The sequence below is a fragment of the Cebus imitator genome, unplaced genomic scaffold (genome assembly GCF_001604975.1).
Source record: "Cebus imitator isolate Cc_AM_T3 unplaced genomic scaffold, Cebus_imitator-1.0 Scaffold41, whole genome shotgun sequence".
Taxonomy (NCBI): Eukaryota; Metazoa; Chordata; class Mammalia; order Primates; family Cebidae; genus Cebus; species Cebus imitator.
In genome coordinates this window covers 2612374-2637388 of record NW_016107356.1, presented here as the reverse complement: position 1 = coordinate 2637388, position 25015 = coordinate 2612374, and the positions used below count along the sequence as shown (strand labels likewise).

General features: G+C 48.6%; 1 protein-coding gene across 3 annotated transcripts in view; it reads left to right on the top strand.

The window, feature by feature from the left end:
• The window catches only part of URB1 (URB1 ribosome biogenesis homolog), a 75001-nt gene that overhangs the window by 26129 nt on the left and 23857 nt on the right, over positions 1-25015 (top strand). The window contains exons 11-27 of one of the 3 annotated variants that reach the window (XM_017526092.2): positions 866-1039; positions 2093-2207; positions 2936-3052; positions 4165-4277; positions 6341-6460; positions 8428-8544; positions 8998-9136; positions 9889-10059; positions 11077-11270; positions 12989-13207; positions 14093-14272; positions 15773-16628; positions 18038-18239; positions 18836-19025; positions 21996-22054; positions 23470-23663; positions 24798-24908. In XM_017526092.2, coding sequence (XP_017381581.1) covers positions 866-1039; positions 2093-2207; positions 2936-3052; positions 4165-4277; positions 6341-6460; positions 8428-8544; positions 8998-9136; positions 9889-10059; positions 11077-11270; positions 12989-13207; positions 14093-14272; positions 15773-16628; positions 18038-18239; positions 18836-19025; positions 21996-22054; positions 23470-23663; positions 24798-24908 — 3271 coding nt within the window. Of the gene's footprint in view, positions 1-865; positions 1040-2092; positions 2208-2935; positions 3053-4164; positions 4278-6340; positions 6461-8427; positions 8545-8997; positions 9137-9888; positions 10060-11073; positions 11271-12988; positions 13208-14092; positions 14273-15772; positions 16629-18037; positions 18240-18835; positions 19026-21995; positions 22055-23469; positions 23664-24797; positions 24909-25015 lie in introns of all 3 variants that reach the window. The other 2 variants (XM_017526090.2, XM_017526091.2) reach the window with 2 other exon arrangements.

Genomic DNA, 25015 nt, shown 5'->3' with positions numbered 1-25015 from the left:
CCTGGTCTCTGCAGTGAGTGACTCTCCCAGCCATCATTCTTACTGGAAGTCAAGGCTCTGGGTGTCACAGGCCTGTGATGTGGGTCACTAGCTCACTGAGCTTGGAGGTGGATTTTAATTCTAAAGTACCTGATGCATTCTTTTTGCCATCCCTCCACCTGATACTAATGTTTTTAATAGTGATAGAATCCTGGGCAACAAAGCAAGACCCTGTCTTTACAAAAGAAAAAAAAAATGGCTAGGCACAGTGGTTCACACTCGTAATCCCAGTGCTTTGGGAGACTGAGGCAGGAGTATTGCTTGAGGCCAGGAGGTTGAGGCCAGGCTGGGCAACATAGTGAGACTCATCTCTTTAAAAAAAAAAAGATTAGCCAGGAGTGGTAGGTGCCTGTAGTCCTGGCTACTTGGGAGGCTGAGGCGGGAGGATTACCTGAGCCCTGGAGCTTGAGGCTGTGGTGAGCTATGATCACACCACTGCACTCCAGCCTGGGAGACAGAGTAAGACCCTGACTCAAAAAAAAAAAAAATAGTGGTGAAGTAGTGGGTTCTGGTGAGATCTATTGTTAATGGAGAACATTCATGATAGCTGAGTGGTTGTCTCGAGGCTTACCAAAGAGCAGATGACAAAAATGAAACTACCGCTGGACTCTGCCGTTAGTGGGCACTTTCCTGGCAACTGCGGATGTCAGGAGGGTGAGGTACCCAGGTCACCTCTTCTCACAGTGGAGAGACCAGCTGTTTCATGCAGCTTCTCCTACGAGTCACCTGAGGAGGGACGAATGCCAGCCAAGTCCATGGCTCAGCAAATCTGTGTCCGCCAGTATATCCTAGAGACATTGATGCATTTAACTCTTTTTCTTCTCAGTTGGACAGCACGTCAGTGAGGCACACGGCCTTATCCCTTATTTCTGTCATTTTGAAGAGGGCATTAAAAACTATTGACCACTGCTTGAATAAAGAGGTGTGGCAGGAATCCGGCGTGTACACAGCGGTGATGATGGAAGAATTCGTGCAGCTCTTCAGAGAAGCCCTGAGCAAGGTAGGCTCCTGCCCAGGTTTGGGCATTCCTTCCAGACTTCACCAGGCCATTCTGGGAGCACAGTGGGCAGAAGCAAAGTGAGGTGTCCTTGGCGCTGCAGGGTTAGGCCAGTGGGCAGTGTGGTAGCAGGGGTGCTCAGGGTCAGCTGAGAAGACCTACTGCTTGTGATTATAGGCAGTGATGTCACAGAGCCTGGTCCAGGAGTCCTTTTGCAGAGTAAGAATTTAGACGACATACATGTTCTCTCACGGGGGTTCTGGCTCTGGTGGGACCTCATGTTTAATCAGGAGCCATGGTGATGTTGTCGAGGGGTAGGCTGTGTCCTTACACCTCACGCATGGCTGCAGGCACACACAGACTGCACTGTGGCCCAGTGAGAAGGGAGGCAGTGGTTCAGGAAGCCCCTCCTGCTCCTATGGCTGAGGACCAGGCTTCTGTAAACTGGCTGGCTGCTTTGAGAGCCCCAGTCACACAGGGGAGCTTTCCTGGAGCTGCTCCTGAGAAAGTGTTTCTTTGTTCCCTGTATCTTTTGCTCAGGCGAATGAGGCTTAAAAGGTTTGTTTTAATGATCAGAACTCGCCTGTTCACCAGGTCCTTACTGTGTACATTAGAAATTATACTGCAGGGCCGGGTGCGGTGGCTCACTCCTGTAAGCCCAGCACTTTGGGAGGCTGAGGCGGGTGGGACCAGCTTGGCCAACATGCTGAAACCCTGTCTCTACTAAAAATACAAAAAATTAGCCGGGCGTGGTGGTGCATGCCTGTAGTCCCAGCTCCTCAGGAGGCTGAGCCACGAGAATCACTTGAACCTGGGAGGCGGAGATTGCAGCGACAGAGTGAGACTCCACCTCAAAAAAATAAAAGAAATTATACTGCAGAACAGAGCTTGCAGTAGATGTGGGCCTGTTTTCCCTCCACTCTTCCGTCTCCTGCTTACACACACTCCCGTAGACTCGCACCTCCCCCGTTTTTTGCATCTTGTTAGTATGTTCAGTTCATTTGTCTCCCTTTGTTGTTGAATACAACCATTTTTTTGCTTCTTTTTCCCTTTCAGATTTTGCCAGACCTGAACACTATTGTGTGGGTCTGGCAGTCACTTAAAAAGCAAGAGACCAAGCAGGATGATGAGAAAGGGAAGAAAAGGAGCGCCGGGCCCCCAGCTGCCTGCGGTGAGGCTTGCAGGGCGTCAGGGGCTCTGCTGTTTGCAGGGGATGGAGCTGGCACTGGCAGCCCAGGATAGCTACCATCCAGACGGTCCTGGGGCAGTTCTCATTTCAAGGCACCTCTGGCTGTGAATGTGTCTGTGTCTTTTTTTTTTTTTGCTTAGGGAGAAGAATTGGAAAGGAACTGTAGATTGAATTTTAGTATCTGTCAGAAATGTGACCCTCTTTATGCAAGCTCTGTGTCTCTCTGAAAACTTGAGCGTTAGGCGCCATGTACTCTGGCCTTTCCAGGGACAGCAGTGTGGGGGTGCTGTCTCTTGCTGTGCAGACAGAGCTCAGATCCTTGTTGCTGGTCAGGCACTGGGCTTTGTACCTTATGTCTGTATTGTATTCCATCCTTACGGCAGCCCTGCAAGGCCCTGCTGCGTATCCCTAGTGCGCGGATGAGGACATGAAAGCAGAGGGAGATAGAGTGGCCAGAGAATGTGCAAGGTCACAGCAGTGACATGAGGTTTTTACCCAGACCCTCTGAACAGCGTAGACATCTTTATTAACCTCTTCAGTACCTTCGATCCGGGTATTGAGCGGTCTGCCTGCAGCCTCGATGTGCAGCATGCAGTTGGCTGCAATGTGGTGCCACAGCCGGTTCAGCTGCTCAAGGACGAAGAACCAGGATGTTTCCTAATTCAAGCTGTTTTCTTTTTCTTTCTTTCCTTTTCTATTTTTTGGTGCAGATGATGCGGAAACCATTCTTTTGAAAGCTGTTCTGCTCCAGGTCATATGCCTCTACCAGAAGGTGGTCCCCCACGTGGTCATGCAGTACAACTTTGACTTCAGCAAGCTCCTGAGAGGTGGGTTTCAAGGGCTTATAGACAGGCTGCCACTGTTCCTGCCAGTGTGGGTGGAGGAAGTGCCGATAAACCAGAGCAGAGCCCTGGAACCCGGAATCAGGCAGGCTGGTGGATAGGTGGCTGCGTGCTCATCTGGCAGACTGACAACTTTTACTTGCCTGAGTATTTTTTAAATAGCTGGTCTTCCCTATCAGATCAACACTTGGTAGCAGTGAGAACAGTGGAAGAAGCCAGCCGGCTTCCAATCGCTGAGGGACCTGCTTGGATGGCCCACAAATCCGATCATGTGACATTAAAGTCACTTTGCAAGGGAGCAGAGGTGCAGAGGGTATAGCAGAAACAAGAGTCCTGCAGAAGGGACGTCTGTTCATGCAGAGACACTTTTGACATAATGACTTCATCTTTGACCCCGCTGAGTCAGGTTCAAACTCGGAAAAGTAACATGCTTGTCTGGTCATCTTTCCTGGATAGTAAAGTTTGTCTGATCCTCTTTATAATTGGGCCTACGGGAGAAGACTTGCAAAAATTTCATTCTTGGAATTTATATAAGCTAGTGAAATACTCCATTTCAAAAGCTGCAATTCACTTTTTAACCATCTGAAGGTGAAAGGTTCTCTTTGCTGTGGAAATATGAAATTTACTAGAATGTGGCCTTTTAGTATTAAGTAGCAAGGAAAAAACCCAAAGAGGAAGGTAGAGGAGTACGCAGTCTCAGGTGCAGGTGGCTGCAGTCTCCGCCCACAAAGTGCTTGCTGTCTGGGGAGCCAGGGAGAACATTAGCGAAAGCCCACCCCTGGAGGGCTCATGGTGGGTGCGGTGATTCCAGTTGTATGGGGTCATTGTCAGTGTGGGCTGTGGGGCATGGGAGGGCTTCAGCCAGTGGGATTTGGGCTTTTTGTTGAAAGATTTGGACAGACCAGGGCATGGGGGGGACACTGGGTGAGATGTGCCATGTGAGGGTGAGCACAGGACAGAGAAATGGAACCCTGCATCCTCCTTTGTCTTTCTCCATGGTGAGTTCTGGTGGGTTCCTTGTCCTCTGGCCAGGGCAGCAATTGCTGGGCACCCGCGTCCATGTGCCTTTTTTCAGTTTGCCTCTTTTACACCCATAGGCATCATCTCCGAGCAGGGCCTTCGAGAGGAGGTGCCTCCCATTCTGCAGCACCACATGCTGAAGGTGGCCCTGGAGCTGCCGGCCAACAAGTTTCTGTGGTTAAAGGCACAGGTAGGAAGCAGAGCTCCCCGTTTTCTGCCCTAAGCTAACCTGCTGGGCCTGGGGGCTTCTTGGCCTGATGAATTGCTAACTGGTTCAGAACCTGACAGGGCAAGATGGAAGAGGTTAACAGTTCTTATTTTAGAGAGACCCACAGCAGAGGTCCTGATTCATGACGAGGAGGCCTGGGAACCCGCTTGCTTTTGTAAAATAGGGTACTTAACATAGCCTTGCTGCAAATACATTGTTGCTGGGTCCAGAGAGTTTCATTTATCTCAACTCATTTTTACATTTTTCTCATTTTTTAAATAATGCATTTTTCTCAATTTTAAATAATAAACAAAACAAAATGCATTCCTTTTCTTTGTCCTCATCCTGGAAGAACTAACAACGAGATGAGAATAGATACCAAGTCAGGAGAGGGTTGAGGCTGGTGGAAGAATTCGGTAGTCATTGCCAGCATTTTTTTCTGGGTCTTTAATAAAATATCTTCTAGAATGTTTTGGAGAACATAATGTTAAATCATAAAGGGAAGCTCAGGATGTCACAGATAGTTAGCCTGGGCTTAAGCCCGGGATGCTGCATCACTTGTGCAAAGAGGAGAAGCATTGTCCAACCGTTTCTCATAATCTGTGCTGATTTATTTTTCAATGACTTAGATCTTATATGGAAGCAATAGGATGGAAATGTATGTTGGCATTTTTACATGTGACATTTCCTGGAAGACTTAAGAATGCTGTGCCTCTGGGACTGTGTGCCTCTCCCTCCAGTCCCCGTCCTGAGGCTCCCCTGCATAGCTGAGGATCATTCTTACTGAGAACCGACTAGCATGCTGGGCAGGATATGGGTGCTTCATGCGGCTGCTTGGTTCATGCAGCTCAAAGATGAGGCAGCTCGGCACAGAGTGTCAGAACCTTCAGCAGGGTCCTGTCCATCAGTGATGGGTCCAGGATGGGACCCAGGTGGTACCATCCAGAGCCCTGCTTGCCACCATTGCAATGAGATGTGAGGTCACTGCCACCGATCCCAGGGAGGTGACGAGCTGGGCACTGTTGATTGGTTTTCACCCCAGCTGAACTGGGCTCAAGGGATCTTGATAATTTAGTTGGAAAGTGAAAGAGCTGGTATGAATTTATATCCTGTGCCCCAGCTTATCCTTATAAGACACATCTGCTGGCTTTGCCTGAGCTAACCAGCACTTCACACGCGGGCTCGGCAGAGTTTGGGTTGGGGACCTGGAGCTCCACATACTTGTTAAGACATGTGTTTACAGCCCAAAAGCCTTTTGAGGAGGGTAAGTTAATCAGCACTGGCATCCTGATGAAAGTAACGAGGATGTCTTTTGATGGACTCAGATAGCCCTGGGGTCCCTCCCTCCCCACCATCCACCAGACAGCACAGCACCTGCCTTGGTTCCCAGGAAACAGCCAGGTACCTTCTCTGTGCCTCAGTTTCCGCATATGTAAAGTAGGGTAGGGTAACAACAATACCCACCTCATAGGGTGCGTATTGTGAGTCAGTGTAAGCTGGGCCCCTGGGATGGCACCAGCAGAGGAGCAGGGCTACCAGAGAGCAGGGCTGCCTGTGCTTACTCCTGCTGCTCTTCCTGTCAAGCTGTGGTTAAAATGCAATGAGGTAAGGACCTGGCAGCCTACTGTGTGTTCAGCAAGTGATGTCTCCTTTATGTTTTGTTTTTTGTTTCTGGAGATGAAGTCTCACTCTGTTGCCCAGTCTGGAGTGCAGTGGTGTCATCTGGGCTCACAGCAACTTCTGCCTCCTGGATTCAAGTGATCCTCCTGCCTCAGCCTCCCAAGTAGCTGGGACTGCAGGCATGCATCACCATGCCTGGCTAATTTTTGTATTTTTGGTAGAGGCAGGATTTCGCCATATTGGCCAGGCTGGTCTTGAACTTCTGACCTCAGGTGATCCACCCGCTTTGGCCTCCCAAAGTGCTGAGATTACAGGTGTGAGCCACCATGCCTGGCCCCGTGTTATGTTTCTAATATATAACCATATATTCAAATACTACGTGTAATTGTATATATTAAAAATACATCATATTGTTTAAACTCTAGGAAGGCCCAGATGCAGAAATTATTGGAGGTGAACGATCAGTATTTTACTTACTAATGAAAATGTTTGTGACCAGTAGTCATTTACAGCTGAAGTCCTCAACCAAGCTTCTAATCGTGAAGGTGAGCATTTTCTCCAAGTTTCTAGCTCTGAAAAGCATTTTGTGTAGACTTTCATTATGTTAAGTGCTTAGTCAACAGTTGTTGAACTCAGGAGGTGTTGGGATTGTTTTTAGTTTTAAAGTAGAAGGTTTTATGGCAGTTTAATTTATTGTCTTACACTTAGCTACATTCCTGAGAGGCAGCCTGGTGAACTGGAAAACCTTTTTTTTAATGGGGGTAGGTCATTTCTAGCTTGTAGGCTCAGCAAATACTGAACGTTGGCCTCTCGGGGAGGTGTTTAGTAGGCAGCGCCTCTTCCCTCTTTCTCAGTCTCCAGCCTTCTCCAGGACTTTCAGCCTTTTTGCCGGAATCCATCACCCAGAGCCCATGGGTCATCAAAGCAAGTGGAAGAGAACAGGAATTTACTTCCTTCTCTTTTTTGTCCCTGATACTCCTGTTTCCAGCGCTGTCAGGTCTTGTGATAGCAGTAGAACATCTAGTCCGCATTTCTGCTGTGCAGCAAACATCCTGAGGGATGCACTATGTTTAGGGTACAGAGGTTTGACCCTTCACTTTCATTGAAGTGCTGATAACCTGCTGCACTTACAGCCTCTCCTGAGCCGCTTAAAGAATGTGGCTGTCTAAGTCTTAACCTCCTTGGTTGCCATTTCCTTCCAGGTATGCAGCTGTGAACCTGACCCCAGCCAAATTTCATGGTCACTGACTGCAAATAGGTGAAATTGGCACGGTCAGGCCTTCCTCCAGCCTATGCTGTTGCAGGGCTCTGCTGTGAGGCCTCGTAGACCCTGAGTTTTGGCTGTCAGACCATTTCAGGAAATCATTTCATCACTTGTGCACATTCAAGTCCTGCCTCATACCGGCTTCTGTTCTGTTGGAAATAGTGGCTGCTTCTTCCTCAGGTCTGAGTCTTGAGGTCCATGTTGAAGTGACAGGACGTGACTGGCTCGTGATCTTGGAGAATTTCATACAGGCTGAGGATTGAGCAGCTATGAGGGGTCAAGTTTTATGCATTTAATGAGTCTTTGTGAAAATCCAGAGGTCTTTGGCTCCTAAGTAGTTCCCTTCTTTTTATTTAGGAAATAAAAGATACGCAGCCACGAGGGAAGGGATTATATTGTCTTGTTTGTTTTTTTTTTTTTTGAGACAGGCTCTCGCCCTGTTAACTCAGGCTGGAGTTCACTGGTACAATCACGGTTCCCTGCCATCTTCACCTTATGGGCTCAAGTGATCCTCCCACCTCAGCCTCCTGAGTAGCTAGGACCACGTGTGTGTACCACCACTAACCTGGCTAGTTTTTTAATTACTATTTTTTGTATAGACAGAGTCTCAGCTATGTCGCCTCTGCTGATCTCAAGCTCCTGGGCTCAAGCGATTCTCACACCTCAACTTCCTGAAGTGCTGAGATTACAGGCATGAGCCACTGTGCCTGGCCAGATTATATTGTCTTTGAGAGAGAATAGAATGATTTCTTTTCCTTGTTTCCCTCAGCAATAGGGATTTTATTTTGAAAGACTAACTTCCAGAGAAAAATGGGATGAAACTTTCACCCTGTGTGCTTCTTGGGCATGTCGTGCTGGAGCACAATCAAACTGCTTGAACTCTCACAGAAAGTGGGTTCTGTAGGCTGGGTGTGGTGGCTCATGCCTGTAATCCCAGCACTTTGGGAGGCCAGGGTGGGCAGATGACTTGAAGCTAGGAGTTTGATACCAACCTGCTCAACTTGGTGAGACTTTGTCTCTGCTACAAAATTACAAAAATCAGCCCGATGTGTTGGCACATGCCTATAATCCCAGCTACTCAAGAGGCTGAGGCAGGAGAATCGCTTGAACCTGGGAGGCACAGGTTGCAGTGAGCTGAGATCATGCCATGCACTCCAGCCCGGGTGACAGAGTGAGGCCCTGTCTCAAAAAAAAAGAAAGCAAGTGGGTTCTCTTCTGACTTTTTCGCCGGTGCCTGCTTCCTGGCAGATTCTGCGGGACACAGGGGTGTTTGAGTACACCTGGAAGGAGCTGGAGCTCTGGCTGGAGCATTTAGAGAACACCGTGGAAGAAAACAAAGAGACTGTGATTCAATTTCTGGAACGCGTAAGCACATATTCCCCACATAAAGGAGCCTGCTCAGAGACAATTATACTACTCCTTAGCATAATCAAGGCATTTTTGATGCACCAGCGCCAAAAGGCTCCTTGTCCTGGCTTACTTCCTAATTCTGGCTGAGACTTCAGAATCTGCTTAGTTTTAGAATCTGTAAAATAGGGATATGTTACAGCATGCTGTTTCATTTCCTTTTGGGAATTTGTTTTTGTGTAGGGGAACGGGAGTATACCAAAAGCGGTATTAAAAGCAGTGCTGTACTAAAAGGAGATATTTTTTAAAATTCCACAACAGAAAGTTTAGACCCAACTTCATAGTGAAACTATTCTGATTAAGGATTGAACATATTATCACTTTCCTTGATTTTGACCAGTGACATTCTCTGGCTTTTTCATTTCACCTGTGACCATCTGAATGTTTTCCACTTGACTCTTTAATGTCCAGATTTTATTGACATTGGTGGCGAATCCCTATTCATACACAGACAAAGCATCTGACTTTGTCCAAGAAGCGAGCACGCTGCAGGCCACCATGACGAAGCAAGAAGCAGACGACGTGAGCATTCCCATCTCCCACATTGACGGTATGTTCCGACCTGTTGTGCGCTGCTCAGAGGTCTGAAGACCAAGCTGCAGTGACCTGTTAAGAGATAGAGAGCAAGAACTGCACTAATGCCGTGGGCCAGGTGCACACAGGCCCTCTGCAGCAAAGACCAGCCTGCTCTGCAAATGAAGTCTCCTACATGTTCATATAATGGGAAACACTTGCTGTTTTATTTGTGTAGTATTTACTGTGTGCGAGGTAGGGTTTTCAGCTCTTTATAAATCCTATCTCATGTAAATCTCGTAAGCAGCCCCAGGAGAGAAGGGTATTATTGTTCTCCTCATTTGATGTAGAGATAATATGACTAGGGCACAGAGAGGTTTAGTATAAAGACTTGCTCAAGCTCAGACAGCTGCTACATAGCAAGGTCAGGATTTGAACCCTGCTCTGGCTCTGGCCTGTGCTTTAACCCTCACACTACATTGCCGCCCAGATTTTGGCTTGTTTGCCTGAATATCTGGGCTAAAGTTCCTGGGCTTCTTGTGTCATATGAGAAAACTTCAACCTATTATCTCCTCAGCTGAATATCCTGCATTTTATCAGACAAAGACATTAAAGATTTCATAGGCAATGTCTTTGTCTGTTTAGGGTCAAATTATGTTAAATAATCCCCTGAGAGGATTTTGACTTTTTTCTTTTTACATGTATTCTGCTCCTGCCTCCCTGTGGGTATTTGCAGCGAAGCCCTTCGGTGGCTGTCAGATCAGCTGGATTCCCCTCTTTCTGTCTCAGATGTCCTCGACATGGTGGATGTCCTGGTGGAGGGCAGTGAAGGTTTGGATGAGGAAATCGGGTTCTCTCTAAATGAAGACATGATCCTGCTCACCTTCCCATTCAGTGCTGTGGTCCCCGCGGCTCTGGAAATCAGGAATAAGTTGCTTCTGGGGACAGGCAATGAAGCAGGTACCTGTGTACAGTCAGGATGTGCTGGCCGCATCAGGCCGGCTGCTCTGTGCATGGTGGGAGGTGGGATTCTGGGGGCTCTGCAGTCAATTGCTGAGAACCCACAGCAACAAGAGGTCAGAGCCCCCAGAGTGATAGCCACCTAGCCAGCAGAGCAGTACAGGGGTAGGGATCTTGGGGCTCGCTAGGCTGTTGGGAAATTGGTCATTTCGGCATGACTCTGAAATAATGTGTTTGCCTGGCTGCACAGACAGCCTCTGTACCTGTGATGTTTTCTGTCAACATTTATTCTTGATACGTTGATGCAAAGGATGAATCCTTCATACTTTATTTTCCAGACCACTTAGACCCAAAGAAGTGCTCACAGATTATGATAGTGTGATTGGTCAGGAGAGCTCAGGCTTTGCTGCAGTAATAAATAAGCCCTGATTTGTCAGTGGTTTAATAAATAAAGGTCTATTTCTAGGCCTTCCTATGGTCGAGTACAGGCCAGGTGGCTCTTCTGGTTAGCTGTTCTCCAGGAATTTGGGTGGGGATCCAGGCCGCTCCCATTTTGTAGCTATGCCATCTCAACATGTGGCTTCCAAGATCACCATGGAAAGGGAAGAGAGGGTGGACAGTCAAACAAGGGGTGTTATGGCCTGGAAGTGACTAAACCAGGCATGTGGTCCCAGCCTACCCACAAGAGAGGCTTGTTGCCAAGGCAGAGGAAATGGATTGGCGAGCACTTAGCAAGTCCTGGTTCCAGGTGGCTTTTGCCTGGCCTCTTACTTGCCTGGGTCTTCACTCCTGGGCCTCGGAAGCGGATGTCTGACTGCGCGCTACATGTTTAATAAAACAGATCCTAGCATAGTCTCCAGCAGTAGCACCTCCTTCCCTGTGGTTATGCATCCCCTCGTGGAGTTGCGTGAATTTTTCTGGGTCTTGCATGTATGTGGGAGAAGGTGGTGTTGGTAGGTCACAGAAGAGTCTGCCCAGCGAGCCTCTTCCCACATGCATCTCATTCCTTTGCAGCAGAAAACGTTGTGACATATCTGACAGCGGTGCTGACTGACCTCCTCCACACCCAGAGGGACCCCCTGGCTCTGTGTCTGCTGCTCCAGGCGTATGACAAGCTTGAGCCTCCATACCCGGTGCCTTGCTGCCACCAGCTCTCTCGGTTTAACAGATACTACAGCCTTTGGATCCCGGAGCAAGCTCGAGAGGCCTGGGTGAGCTGCAGCCACAGCCGTGGTTACTGCTTTTGTGCAGGGTTCTTCCCAGGTCACAGCTGGCTGGGCCACAGCTGTGCAGCTGGATAGCCATACAGCAGGGTGAAATTTCTTACCCTGAAGTCCCCTGCATGAGAGATGAAGCTAAGTGGTATCCCTGGTGCTCAGCTGACATAGCTGAACACGTAAGACTCAGTGACGCAGCCAAGTTAAATTTCCCACTGGCTGCCTGATAATGATAATTGGTTAATCCCTCTCTCAGCCTGGGGCGAGAGCGCTGCCTTTTCCTTTTTTCCTTACCTTGTTGTCTGTGCGTGCTTGTCTCCTGGCTCTCCTCCGCGGACCTTAGCATGGCCCTAGACAGACTGCTAAGCTGTCACACCTGGCCCCTCAAGGGCTCCATCAGTGTCTCTTCTGCTAAAGCTGGGGAAGGAAAGGAACAAACTGGATTTTCTTGTAACGGGATTCTGGCTCCAATGCAGAGTCTTTACAGTGGTGTGTGGGGCAAGAAATGAACTTCATGGGATGTGTTTTTGTGTGTTCATTTCATTTTAGCTGCATTCGAAAAAGCGGACAGCCTAGGCCCTGCTTGTCTTGTGATATTGGTAGCAATAGCCAACAATGATTGCATGCTTTCTGTGTGTGTTTTGGAGGCATGCCAGGTCCTTTATTAAATGTACTACATGTATTTTGGGCGGTTTAATCCTCACTGCAACTCTAAAAGTTGGTCCGCCATCTTTACTACACAGGGAAACTGAGGCACAGAGCAGTTCCAACACCAGTCAGTGGTGGATTCAGGATTTGGCCCAGGCAGTTTGGCTCCAGAGCCCTCACCCATAAAGCTGTTGCCACCTTCCTCCCCATGTATGCCACAGTGGTAGCCAGACATCAGCTTATGTGGGGGTGTTCAGACTTCCGTTGTATCCCTCATGTTGCTCAGAGTGAGTGTGTCCTTCTGTGGAGTAAGACTCAGCAGTGGTTCTCATCCTTTAGGGTGTGCTGGAATTTCCCAGAGGTTCCATTCAAACTGGACTACTGGGTTCCAGCCACACAGTGTCTGACCCTGCAGATCTGGGTGGAGCCCGAGAATTTGCGTTTCTCACATATTCCCCTGATGCTGCTGCAGGCCTGGGGAGCACTCCGACAACCACCAAGTTTCAGGGCATGTTACAGCCTTGGGTGTTATTAGCCTACAGAAGTCAAATGGAGTTATAGCAACATAAGCCACATGGAATAAATAAAGAAGGCAGCTTGGTAGTTACGTTAGAAGAAATGAATAACTTCACTCTGAGGCAGAAGGGCTCCTGAAATTTCCCTGTGTTCTGCCCATCTTCTGTCCTAACAAGATATTTGACCCGCGGCTCCCAGGAAGGGCTTCCGAAGGCAGGCCACTTGCAGAGCGGGCTCCTCTGTGGGCGGGTTGCCCCCTTGCTAGTGATTCTTGTGATTTGCATCCTGCCTCTGTTGCACGTGGTTCCTGCCTGTGATTAGGGCCTTCACATGCGGCCAGCGGGCACGCTCTAGGAAAGTATGCATGACATGGCATTGGAACTTACTTTACTGAAGTAGGATGCCCCATGGGCCCATATTTGTTAGTCCTAGCCCAGCCTGTGCTTCTCTGTGAAACGTCCCTTTGTTTTGTGTTACCCTTGCCTACGACTGTTTTCATCTGTGGTGACATGTCCTTCTCTTCCCCGGCCTTTCACTGTCTCCCTCAGCTGCTGCAGCCACGGGGCAGCCCCCCACCCCCTGCCCTTCCCTCGGCCTCCTCCTTCACAGCCCTGCTGCAGACAGCCTATGAGAGCCAGGCACTCCGGGACGAGCACATCCAGGCGCAGCTGCAGGCCACCATGCCACGCCTCCCCATGCAGCAGGTCCTGCGTGCGGCCAAGCAGGTGCTGCTTTACCTGCGGAGCACCGTGGAGAACTTCGGCCAGGTCAGCGCTGCCCCATCCTCCACCTGCTGCAGAGCCCTGCCACCAGAGCTCGGCCTTCTCTGAGCCAGGCCCCCAGCTCAGCACACTCTTGCTCCCCGGAGCCCACTGCAGAGGCAGTTTAGTGCTGTTCTGCCTGGACCTCAGCTGCAGACTGCATGTCCCTCGGCAGCTGCAGATGGGAGCCAGGTGCAGCCAGACTTTGTTTTCAGGGCAGCTCTGGTCAAGACAGGGTCCTTCCTACAGTAGACTGGGTTGGCGGCACTGCCGGGCCTTCTTTTCTCCTTTTTGTCACCAAGCCTGGAGTGTACTGGTGTGTCATGGCTCACTGCAGCCTCGACCTCAGTGGACTCAAGCCATCCTCCCACCTCAACCTCCCAAGTAGCTGGGACTATGGGCATGCACCACCATGCCCACCTAAGTTTTGTGATTTTGTAGAGATGGGGTCTCGCCATGCTGCCCGAACTGGTCTCGAACTCCTGGACTCAAGGCGATCTGCCTGCCTCAGCCTTCCACAGTGCTGTGATTGCAGGTGTGAGCCACTGCATCCGGCCCAGCCCTCCCTCTTTCTTAAGTTTATTAGTTCAGTAGCTGGCTCTTGAATTTCTGCCCCTGATGTGGTTGGAGGCTTTTTGTTTACGTTTTGAGGTGGGCCTGTCCCTTTCAGTTTAATCAAAACAACTTTGTGTTTCAGTAAAGCTTAGGAAGACACATCTCTTATTTGAGAAATGGCATTGCGTTGACAGTGTCTCACACCCTCTGTGAGGAGCTGCCATCTCAGCCTGCCTCCCGAGTCTCTTGCTCTGAATACCTGGGCCCTGGAAGCCACTGCTTGGTGGCTGTGAGCCCTTCTCCTCCCTGCTGAGGCTCGTGCTCTCGTTCTCACAGCTGGGCAGAAGCGCGGGCCTGCCCCTCCTGCAGCTCTTCCTGGATCTCCTCAGGCGCCTGGTTGTCCACTGCGAGCAACTGGATGCCCAGAACCAGCAGAGATGCGAGGCCGCCCGGGCCGAAGCTGACCTCTTCCTGGACATGGAGTCTGTGGCCTCGCTGGAGTTGGCCAATGACCAGGTATCACCGTCCTCCTCCACAGGTCGCCTATTAGCCTTTTCTCAGCGTCATGGATAGTGGCTTTCTCTCCACTTCTGAATCAAAACAAACATGCATCCATTGTGGAAAAACAGGGAAATGCAGAAACTCCAGTAGAGATCATAAAAACTTCTAGCTCCACCCAGTGTGCGGTTTAATTTGGGCATTTCTCTTTCCAGTTGCTTCTCTGTGCAGACAGCTTCTCCCTGCAGACAGCTTTCTCTCACGCTGCACGAGGTGAGGCTGCTGAGAAACTGAGTAGCTGCAGCCCACGTTGAGTGGAAGATGGGCAGCGGGCGCTGCTTTCCCCCGTAAATACACAGGAAATAGACCGCTCTGAGAAGCAGCGGCCTTTCTCTCCTGTTAGGAGTCTTGGGGAGCAGGCTGTTTAATTGGGGCCAGGATGACTATTTCTTTCACAGTTTGCCATGTAACCTGTTTTACTGGGTTCAGTGGGCAGACCTGTTTCTTGTTTCACAATCTAATTGAAATACACACTTTCTTCCTTTGAGCTCCGAGTTGCCTTTCTGGGAGGTATTTGCTTGGGTGGGACCACCTACTAGCCAGTCACCATGGGGCAAAGCATTCTTAATATGTAATCGTGCTTTGCTGTTTTTAACTGGCAGAGCTTGAGTGGAGACTGTGATAGGCTCCTCTTTCTTTCCCTTAAGAATAAATAAGGAAAGAAAATTCCTTCCTTCGCCAATGGAATGTCATCGGCGAAGAATTGGCTCAGCAGGGCTGTGAGGAACGACTGAACGAAGTTATTCTCTAATCCAGCAAGGGTGGTGCTTAGCTGCGTTCTGTTCAACGTTTACTCAGTTGGCCAGGTCAGAACTAGTTTGGGGGTTTTGTGGAGTCACTCGAGGCCTGGCTCCTGCTGACCGTGGAGACAGGATTGCTTTTAATTCAGGGTCGCAGACACACAGTGGCTTCATGCCAACCCACTTTCCCTGGACACATGGTCTCATCTAAACTGACATCACCCCACCCCAGCTATAAGTAGACACCCTTGTCCCTCAACCGGATTTTTTTAGGAGGGCAAGGCCGCTGAGGAGAAGCCAGCAGCCGACTGATCTTATGCACGTGGTAGTGTTTCTGCACGGGCCGCCCCCCACACCAAGTGACCATAGAGAGCACTTTTCCCATGCTGGAAATTCACCCAGGCTGGGTCCTTCAGACATGCACAGGCGGGTGTGGGTGGGGCACCAGCCAGGTCACAGTCCAGTCCTTCCGGGTCAGGTGGAGTGCCATCAGATGGGTATGGTACAATGGGATGACAGCTGTGGCTGGGCTTGGCTGGGATGCCATGGGCACCCCTGAGAGGGGCATGAAATGTGTGCTTGAGGATGGAATGGGTTAGGAAAGGGGCCTTCTGCTCTCTGTTCCGCTAACAACAGTGAATACTTGTGTGTGGCAGCTGCTGCCCCTCTCTTAGCCCTGTGCCTTGTGTGACATCTTTGCCTCATCACTGCCTTTCAGACACTGGAGGAGGTGCTTATGGCCGTCCTCAGGCATCCCACCCTGGAGGGCTGGTTCCTGGCCCTGGAGCAGCAGGCCCTCCCGCCGCACACTCTCAGCCCTGTCCTCGTGAAGCTTCTGGCCACCCACTTCAGTGCAGGAGTCCTTCAGCTGCTGGTGGCGAGTGCCCCGATCCTCCGGAACATTGGGCAGCTGGGGCTCCTGGCCAGGTACTCGGAGGCCATCACCCAGAGTGTGCTGAAGGAACTTCGGAGCAGGAGGGCAGGCCCGGCCACATCACCACTGAAGACCCCGCTGCAGCTGGAGGCCCTGCAGGAGCTACATCTGTACATGGGGAGTGCCCAGCTCCGTGAGGTGACCCTGGCCCTGCTGAGCCTGCCTGAGGCCCACCTGGTGACCCAGCAACCCACGAAATCCCCCAGGAAAGAAAGACACCTGAATGCTCTTGGGAAGACCCTGGTGCAACTGCTGACCTGCAGCCCCCAGGATCAGCTGCAGAGTGGTGAGCTCCTGTGGTCCTCTGAGTACGTGAGAGGCCTAGGGGCTCTGCTGCCCACACTGGCGGTGGACGAGCTGGACTCTGTGCTCCTCCACACTCTGCAGAGAATCCCCGTGCTGGCCCCCGCAGTCAGGGCTGATCTGCTTGACTACTGCCTGGCCCGGCGCACACAGGCAGCCCTCAGCATTGCCACCCTGCTTCTCCAGCAGAGCTGCACCCATGTGCTGTGGTTCGAGCAGTGGTGCCTGCGGGCTGGCCCAGGGCTCGGCCTCCAGGGGGACCTGGATGACTTCCTCCCCCTCATCCACGTGTACCTCCAGTGCAGGAAGCAGGGCCACTTCACACGCCCAGCAGGAGGTAAGAGAAAGGCTAGCTTTGGGCAGCTGCGAGTCTTCAGTTGCACCGGCTAAGAAGGTGAACTGCATGGCCGTTTTTAAACCCTAGAACTTCAGGTTCTGGGATGTGGGTTAGTTTCCAGTGTCTGAGACAACTCTCAAGGTGGAGAAAGATGGAGTAATTCTCCCCAATGCCCTGTCTCCCTCTAGTCTTCCTACCGTGTGGCTTGAGGTGCAGCCCCTCGTGCCCATCAGGTCTGAGTTGCCCCACATGCAGCGAAGGGGTGGGGTGCAGTAGCTGGGGTTATTTAAGGCTGTCCTGTTCTGTTGAAGGAGTTCTTCGGTGTGAATCCATCCCATGTCCCTCCTGGGTTCCCTGCCCTCTGGGGAGATGTTGGTGAACTGAAGTTGAGTCAAGGCAGCTTGGGCTTCACTGTCTCTTCTGTTGCCAGACACTGGGATTCAGAGCTGAGGCACTTTTTAATTACCCCAAATTTTATATAATTCCATTTTGTTGAATGCATGAATGATTTTTACTCACTGCTTTGCCTCTGTTGTGTGTAACTTCGTAGCAATGATGACAGAGGTTTTAAAAAGTGAGACAGCGCCCTGCAGCCAGGAGTTTTCTAGTCAGTGGTGCTTGACATACTTCTCCTTGGGCACGTAGTCCATTTGACATTGCATAAAGGAATACCTGGGGCTGAGTAATTCATAAGGAAAAGAAGCTTGTTTGGCCCATGCCTCTACAGGCTGTACAGGAACCATGGAGCTAGCATCTGCTTCCTGTGAGGGCCTCAGGCTGCTTCCACTCATGGTGGAAGACAAAGTGGAGCCAGCTCTGCAGAGATCACATGGCCAGAGGGGAAGCAAGAGGCATAGGAGGTAGCAGGCATTTTAACACCTGGCTCTTAGGGAACTAATAGAGTGAGCCAGAACTCACTCACTCTACTGCAGGAACGCCACCAAGCCATTCTTGAGGGACCTGCCTCCATGACCCAGACACCTCCCATTAGACCCCACCTCCAACACTGGGGATCACATTTCTACATGAGATTTGGAGGGGCCAAACACCCAGACCATAGCAGCTATGCTCTCTATTCCATGGCTTTGAAGAATGAATCCCATATAAATCGAGAACCTTTGCACTTATGGCCTTATCGTGAGCTTAGAAATAGGGGCTGTAGCTGGGGCCCCCTGTTGAAGAGTATCCGTCAAGAGTGTTGACCGATGAGATGGGGAGGACCGTTGAAGGAGACAGGTGTGCCAGTTTTCAAGGTGTCAGTACTCCTGCCATGGCCAGTTTCAAGCCACCAGTGTGGCATCGCCAAAGTCACAGGATAGCTAAAATACAGCAGCCAGTTCCTATGAGCTGGTCCAAGCTGGCTCCAGCCCACCATTACGTGTGATGACTTCTTTGTGTCTGTGCCCTAGTGTCCTCTGCTGTCATTCCTGTCTTGAGGAAGACCCTGTGGAGGCAGCTACAGAACAGGCTTCTCAGCACTGACAGTCCCCCAGCATCTGGGCCATACCAGGAGACCCTGGCACAGCTGGTCCCGTTTGCTCGAGCCAAGGATCTCAGTGTCCTCATGGACCGCCTGCCCAGCTTGCTGCACACCCCAAACAGTCACAAGAGGTATGAAGGCTTGGGTTGGTTCCAGGATGTTCTTCTCTCAGCTTCACTTTTCTCTTTTTTAAATTCATGGAGTAAGTCAGTGAAAAACTGCTGCATTGCTGTTGTGCCCTGTCTGTGATCAGGCAGTTCCTATGAGAACTCTTCTTCCAGCCATCCTGCCTGGAGCTTGTACATCTCCACAAGTGGATGGCTAGGTCAGGTTTCCTGAGAGCCATGGATCTCAGCTGGGCGTGATTCTCTCCCAGGGGATGATGGACAATGTCTGACATCCTTTATTGTCACAACTAGGATGAGAGGGTGTTGCTTCTGGCTTGTAAAGGGTAGAATTATCTGTCTCAAAATGTCAGTAGCACTGAGGTTGAGAAAATCCTGATTTAGACAAAATCCGGAAATACATATCCTTTTCCTGCTGTACTAATAGTATTTCCCTTGTAAAAATTCCAGTATATCTTTGGCATTTGAATAAGAGTCCAGGGAAGCATGTGGTTCCTGTGAGTGGGTAGTGTGGGGAGCAGAACTCAGCATCTATCCTATATGCCTCTTTGTAGCACTGGATTGTATGTAAAGTCAGAGGATTTAAGCCTGTTCTCCTGCAGCAGGTGGATCGTGGCCGACTCCATTTCATCAGCTCTGGAAGGGTCGGCAGAAGAGCTGTGTGCCTGGAGAAGGACCCTTTTGGAGTCCTGTGTGAAGTGGCTGATCGTGTCTTTCAGTGGTGGCCAGCAAGTTGATGACAGTACTCAAGATCAGGAGAAGCAAATGCTGCTTAGATTAAATGAGTTGTTGGTAGGTGTCTTTTCTTAGAGATCTAGATTAAATTTCTGTGGGAAAGAGTATGCTGGACTCTTAGACGCATTTCAAGCCAGGTGCAATGAATATGGTCCTGTAGGAAATGAGAGGGGCTATGTCTGGGGCAGAGTGGCAGATGCCGGGTAAGCCCAGAATTGATGAACCATCTTTTATCAGGAATGGATGTTGGATTTTGTCAAATTTTTTTTGCATCTAGAGATGTTATATAATGTCTTGTTTTTTGATTAGTCTACTAATAAGATGAATTATATTAACAAATATTTGAATGTTAAACCAACCTTGCATTCCTGGGATAAGCCTGCTTGATTCTAATGTATTATTTTTATATATTGTTTGATTTTTTGTTAAGAATTTTTGCATCTGTTTGCATGAGGGATGTTTGTAATTTTATTTTCCTGTAATGTCTTTGGTCTTAAGGATTAGGTAATGGTGGCCTCATAGAACAAGTTGAGAAGAATTTCACTGGGTAGAAAATTCTAGGTTGATAGTTTTTTCCTCCTTTAAGTATTTCAAACTTGTTGCTTTTCTGTCTTCTGGCCTGCTTTGCTTCCAGTAAGAAACCTGCCTTTCTTACCTTTGTTCCTCTGTGTGTTATGTCTTTTTTTCTCTGACTGATTTTAGGATTTTTTTTTTTTTTTTTTTTATTTTTTAAAGCAGTTTGATAATGATGCAGTTCAGGGTAGTTTTATTCAAGTTTCTTGTACTTTGAGTTCAGTGAGCTGCGTGGTCTGTGGGTTTATAGTTTTCACAAAATTTAGAAATATTTGGCCATTGTTCCCCTCCACCCAGTGGGTAGCTTGATGATGGAGTGACAGACTGGGCTCTTTTAGAGGGTTGCCTCCCTCCTTCCCTGCCTTTTCTTTTGAGGTGAGTTTATATATTTTGAAACGTACAGAAATATGTGTATTTCATATATCTGTGTACCCCACATTCCTATCCAAGGAGATTTTCATCACCCCAGAAAGTTTCTTGCGCATCTTCCCAGAATCCCCTTCCCTCCAAAGCAACTACTCTTTTGATTTCTGTCACCCTGAGGTTGTTTTGCCTCTTCAAGACCTTTGTAGACTTGGAACTGTGCAGTATAATCATACAGTGTGTGCACTGTGGTGCGATTCACTTCTTTCAGTTCAGTGATGCTTTCCATATTATCCATCTGGTGGGAATGAGTAGTTTCTTAGTTTTAGTTGCTGAGTTGGATTCCACTGTATGATGTCCACCCTCCTCTACCACCCATAAAATTTAGGATTACAGGGTTTTGTGATCATAAGGCTGAAAGACATACCCATTGCAAGTATTAACACTGCAAAAAATAGAGAAGAAAATTAAAAAAAACTCTACCCAGAATCCATCTCATTATGTTTGGTGAATTTCCCTCTAGAGATCTTTTTATATATCTGTGTGTGTGATAAAATTATGTGTAATTTTATATATTAATGGAACATTATGCATGCTATGTATAGCCTGGTCTTTTGTTTGTTTTTAGCATAATACCATATTTAGAGATTTTTTCGTTACCACCCAGTGACTGTGGACCTGTCATGACTTTGTTAGTGGTCAGTGGTAGATTGGCAGATGTACCATAACATATTTCACAGTTGTATGATGCTGGACCTGTGAATGGTTTTCTGGTTTTTTGTTATGATAACGAATGCTGTGATGAACATCTTTGCACGGTCCATTTCTGCAAACTTGACCAGTTATGTCTAGCTGCAGGAAGTGCTGGAGCAAAGAGAACATGTATTTGAAAATGTGATGAGCCAGGCATGGTGACACACGCCTGTAGTTCCAGTTTCTCAGGAGGCTGAGGCAGGAGGATTGCTTGAGCCCAGAGGTTCTGAGCTATAGTGCACTATGTTTGTCGGGTTTCTTCACCAAGTTTGGCATCAGTGTGGCGACCTCCTGGAGCAGGAGACTACCAGGTTGCCTAAGGAGGGGTGAACTGGCCCAGGTTGGAAACAGCAGGTCCAAACTCCTATGCTGATCAGGAGTGAATTGTGCCTATGAATAGCCATTGCACTCCAGGCTTAGCAACATAGCAGGACTCAATCTCTTAAAAAAAAAATGTGGTGAGTGTGAGATGTGCCTCAGCTGATGATGGGTCCAGCTGCTCCTTGGATCTCCTTGTGACTTGTAGAACTGTGGCCTCCACTGCACAGCTAGCCTGGCGGGAGGCAGCAGCCTGCACACACACAGCCTTTAGCTGGTCTCTCTGGAGCACAGACCTCTTCATGTCATCCAACCCCGTGTCCTGGGGGCTGGGTGAAGGTGTCACACTAGTGGTTTTCATTGACTGTTTAATAAAAGGATAATTACAAATCTGTTAGTGCTGTTTGAAATGGTAGGCAAAGGAAAAAAATAACGGGACTACTCAAGGAAATTTCCTTTGACAATTTGATAAACATAATTCTGCTGATAAAATGTCAGTGCTACTAGCAGAAATAAGCAAACAATTTTTAAATTAAAAAAAAAACCCAAAACCTGCGTGCTTTTGTGGATTGTTTGGATGACTGTGTTTTGTATTTATTGAATGACTCTTAAGTGTAATTCCATATTCTGCATTTTAGTTTTTGTTTTAAGATGAATCTTGGCTCTGCTCTCTGCTCCTGTAAGTTTGAGCTATCACATGCTTGTTGAGAATTGTGCAAGCAGAAGTAATTGCTCAGTGATTTTTCCCATGTACATTAATAAATTTATATGCCTATATTTAAAAAAAAAAAAAAAACGAATTGCCAAAGAGGCCGGAACAGAGGAGCTTCTGGGTAGAATCACAAGCGTTGGAGCAGGAGGGGACATCGGCTCTCCTCTTTTCAACCCTTTGATCCTGGGTTTTACGGAGGAAGAATCAGGCCCACGGAGGCAGTTTCCTTCCTGGAGGCTCTGCAGCTGGGGCCTTTTAGTATTTTGTAGATTGAGATGTTTCATGTGTATTTCTTATTTTATTCATAGCATGCACTTAATGAAGTTGATCCTGGTGATTGGCAGAAATTTGTGAAGATGGGACTCAAGTAAGTTGATTTTATTTTCTTGGTGCCCTTTAGTTAAGGTGTGAATGTTGTTCATCATGCACAGCCTCTTTTATAGCTTGTTATAACCATAATCCACATGGTAGAGCAGATGTCACCTCGTTTTTAGAGATAGACGTTGGAGAAGTTAGATGATTTGCCTCTTGACACACAGAGTGCTTTTGATGATGAGAGAAGCAGTCTTTTTTTTTTTTTTTAAAGGACTATTTAAGAAATACAGAAATGTGCGGAGAATAACAGTAGCCCCCACATTTAATAAATGCTGGTAGTGTTCTGTGCTTGTCCTGTTTCTCATCCTTCTCTAACCAAAGGTCAACAGGCTTCTGAGGTTCTGTTTGTCTTGTCAGTATGTTATTTTGTATTTCATACACTGAGTGTTGTTAAACAATATTATGTAGAGTGTTTAACATTTTACATTAATATATCTTTTTTTTTTGGCGGGGGGGACGGAGTTTCGCTCTTGTTACCCAGGCTGGAGTGCAATGGCGTGATCTCGGCTCACCGCAACCTCCGCCTCCTGGGTTCAGGCAATTCTCCTGCCTAGGCCTCCTGAGTAGCTGGGATTACAGGCACGCACCACCATGCCCAGCTAATTTTTTGTATTTTTAGTAGAGACGGGGTTTCACCATGTTGACCAGGATGGTCTCGATCTCTTGACCTCGTGATCCACCCGCCTTGGCCTCCCAAAGTGCTGGGATTACAGGCTTGAGCCACCGCGCCCGGCCAATATATCATTCTTTATACATGCTTTTGTTAGCTGAGATGTATCTAATTTACCCATGTTGATACTTGTGGATCTAAGTCATTTTTACTGCTGTAGAATATTCGGTCTTCTGACTGTATTCCAGTTTAGCCAGTCCTGGTGTTTGAGTCATAAAAAAAATAAATGCACTGCATCCGTCCCTTGTTTTCAGAAGGGCTCCCTGTGTCAGTGGACAGACAGGACTGTGATAGAGCCACATCAGTGGCAGAGCCTAGATGATGGGTGTAGGATATTCGCTGTAAAATTCTCAACGGTGGCTCACACCGGTAATCCCTGCTCTTTAGGAGGCCGAAGTGGGCGGATCACCTGAGGTCAGGAATTCAAGCCCAGTCTGGCCAACATGGGGAAACCCTGTCTCTACCAAAAAATACAAAAATTAGCCAGGCATGGTGGTGCCTGCCTGTAATCCCAGCTATTCAGGAGGCTGAGGCAGGAGAATCACTTGAACCGGGGAGGCGAGGACTGCAGTGAGCTGAGATGGTGCCACTGCACTCCAGCCTGGGCGATAGAATGAATGAGACTCCATCTCAAAAGTAAACAAACAAATGCTGAGAAAAAGAATTTTTATTGTTTCCTGTAAAATAAATTTTTCCCCTTTAGCAAAGCTCTTTTCCCTTTGACTCTCGTGTCCTAGATTTCGGTACCAGGACCACACATTTTTAAAGACGCTCCTCGCTGCCATACGGCTCCTGTACGGCCCAGAAAGCTCTGTGCACATGAAGCTCATCCAGCTTCCGGTGGTCCACATGATGCTCATGCAGCACTCACTGTTTCTGCCAACTCTACTGAAGTCTGATGGAGAGGAGAGCCCAGACAGCAAAGTAAAAGGTGACCCTCTCACCCCAACCCTTTCATTCCAGATCCAGATTTCATCTCCTGATTTCTTTACACCAGCTGCACTGAAGCTCATCTCCCTTGGGCTCTCGGAACTAAGGAAGCATCACCAAGACAGTCTCGGAATGTTTTAATTCTGTCAAATCCAGGGTCAAGAAATGTCTCTGCTGACTTGTGGTCAAACAGCAAATACAAACCTGCTTCCAAGGCCTTAACTGGCTTACAGGAGTTGTGTTTGAGATCTTAGTGCTGTATCATGGGCTCAGGTTAAAATCTGGGATCAAGGGGCAGTTCGGTGTGGGAAAAAAGTGGGGATGTCTGACCTGAGAGAAATTGATTAGCTGCATGAAATTTCTACTCGGGAAGATTGAAACTTTTTTCAAGGGGAAATGGTTAGAACTTGCCTGTTGACACTTTAGTGCCAAAACACTTCAAAAGCCCAAGTGTAGGCTCCATCCCTAATTGAGTAAATGCTCACTTTAGTGCTCACAGCTCAGATGTCAGAGAAGGTAATCTGAGGGTTCCTGCCCTCCTGAAGCCACGCTCTGTTTAGACAGACAAAATTAACACCCCGGAGTATTAGCAGTCACCACAGGGTCAGACTGTAATCGCTGGTATGGGTAGTAGAAAAACTAAAAAGGGTTCCACCCTTTAATTCAGGCAAGAGTAGACAGAGTAGAGGTTTTGGTAGCACAATCATGGGGAGAACATGCCTGGATTAAAAATCTGTATTGGCTTAACATTTGGGAGGGGGAATGAGCAGGGATTGATATTCAGCCTTGTAGGGCCTAGGAAGAAAGGTGATTGTGGAGATGTCTTCATTGAAAAGGTGGGGGCTGAGCGCAGCGGCTCATGCCTATAATCCCAGCACTTTGAGATGCCAAGGAGGATCTCTTGAGCTAAGGCGTTCAAGACCAGCCTGGGCAACATAGCATGACCCCATCTCAAAAAAAAGAAAGACAATAACAACAACAGAAATAAGTGGGGAAGGGATTCAGTGAGTCCAAACACCAGTTATTACTCAGAGGAGGAGATTTCAAGCATTTAAATGTTCCCTGGAAGGCTCTCTACTGCTGTTCAGTGTGTCCACCCCAGCATGCCGTGTGGTTCAGGGTTGTTTTCTTGCAGAAGTGCTGGTGGACCTGATGTTGACAGTGGTGGAGATGTGCCCCTCTGTCTGTGAGAGCAGCCACTTTGCAGTGCTTCTTGGGGCCTATGGCGCCACTCTCAGCGTCCTAGGTGAGGATGTGAGGGCTGGGTGGTGTGAGGGTGTGAGCAGGGGGAGGGAGTGAGGACCAGGGGGTGTGAGGGTGTGAGCAGGGGGAGGGAGTGAGGACCAGGGGGTG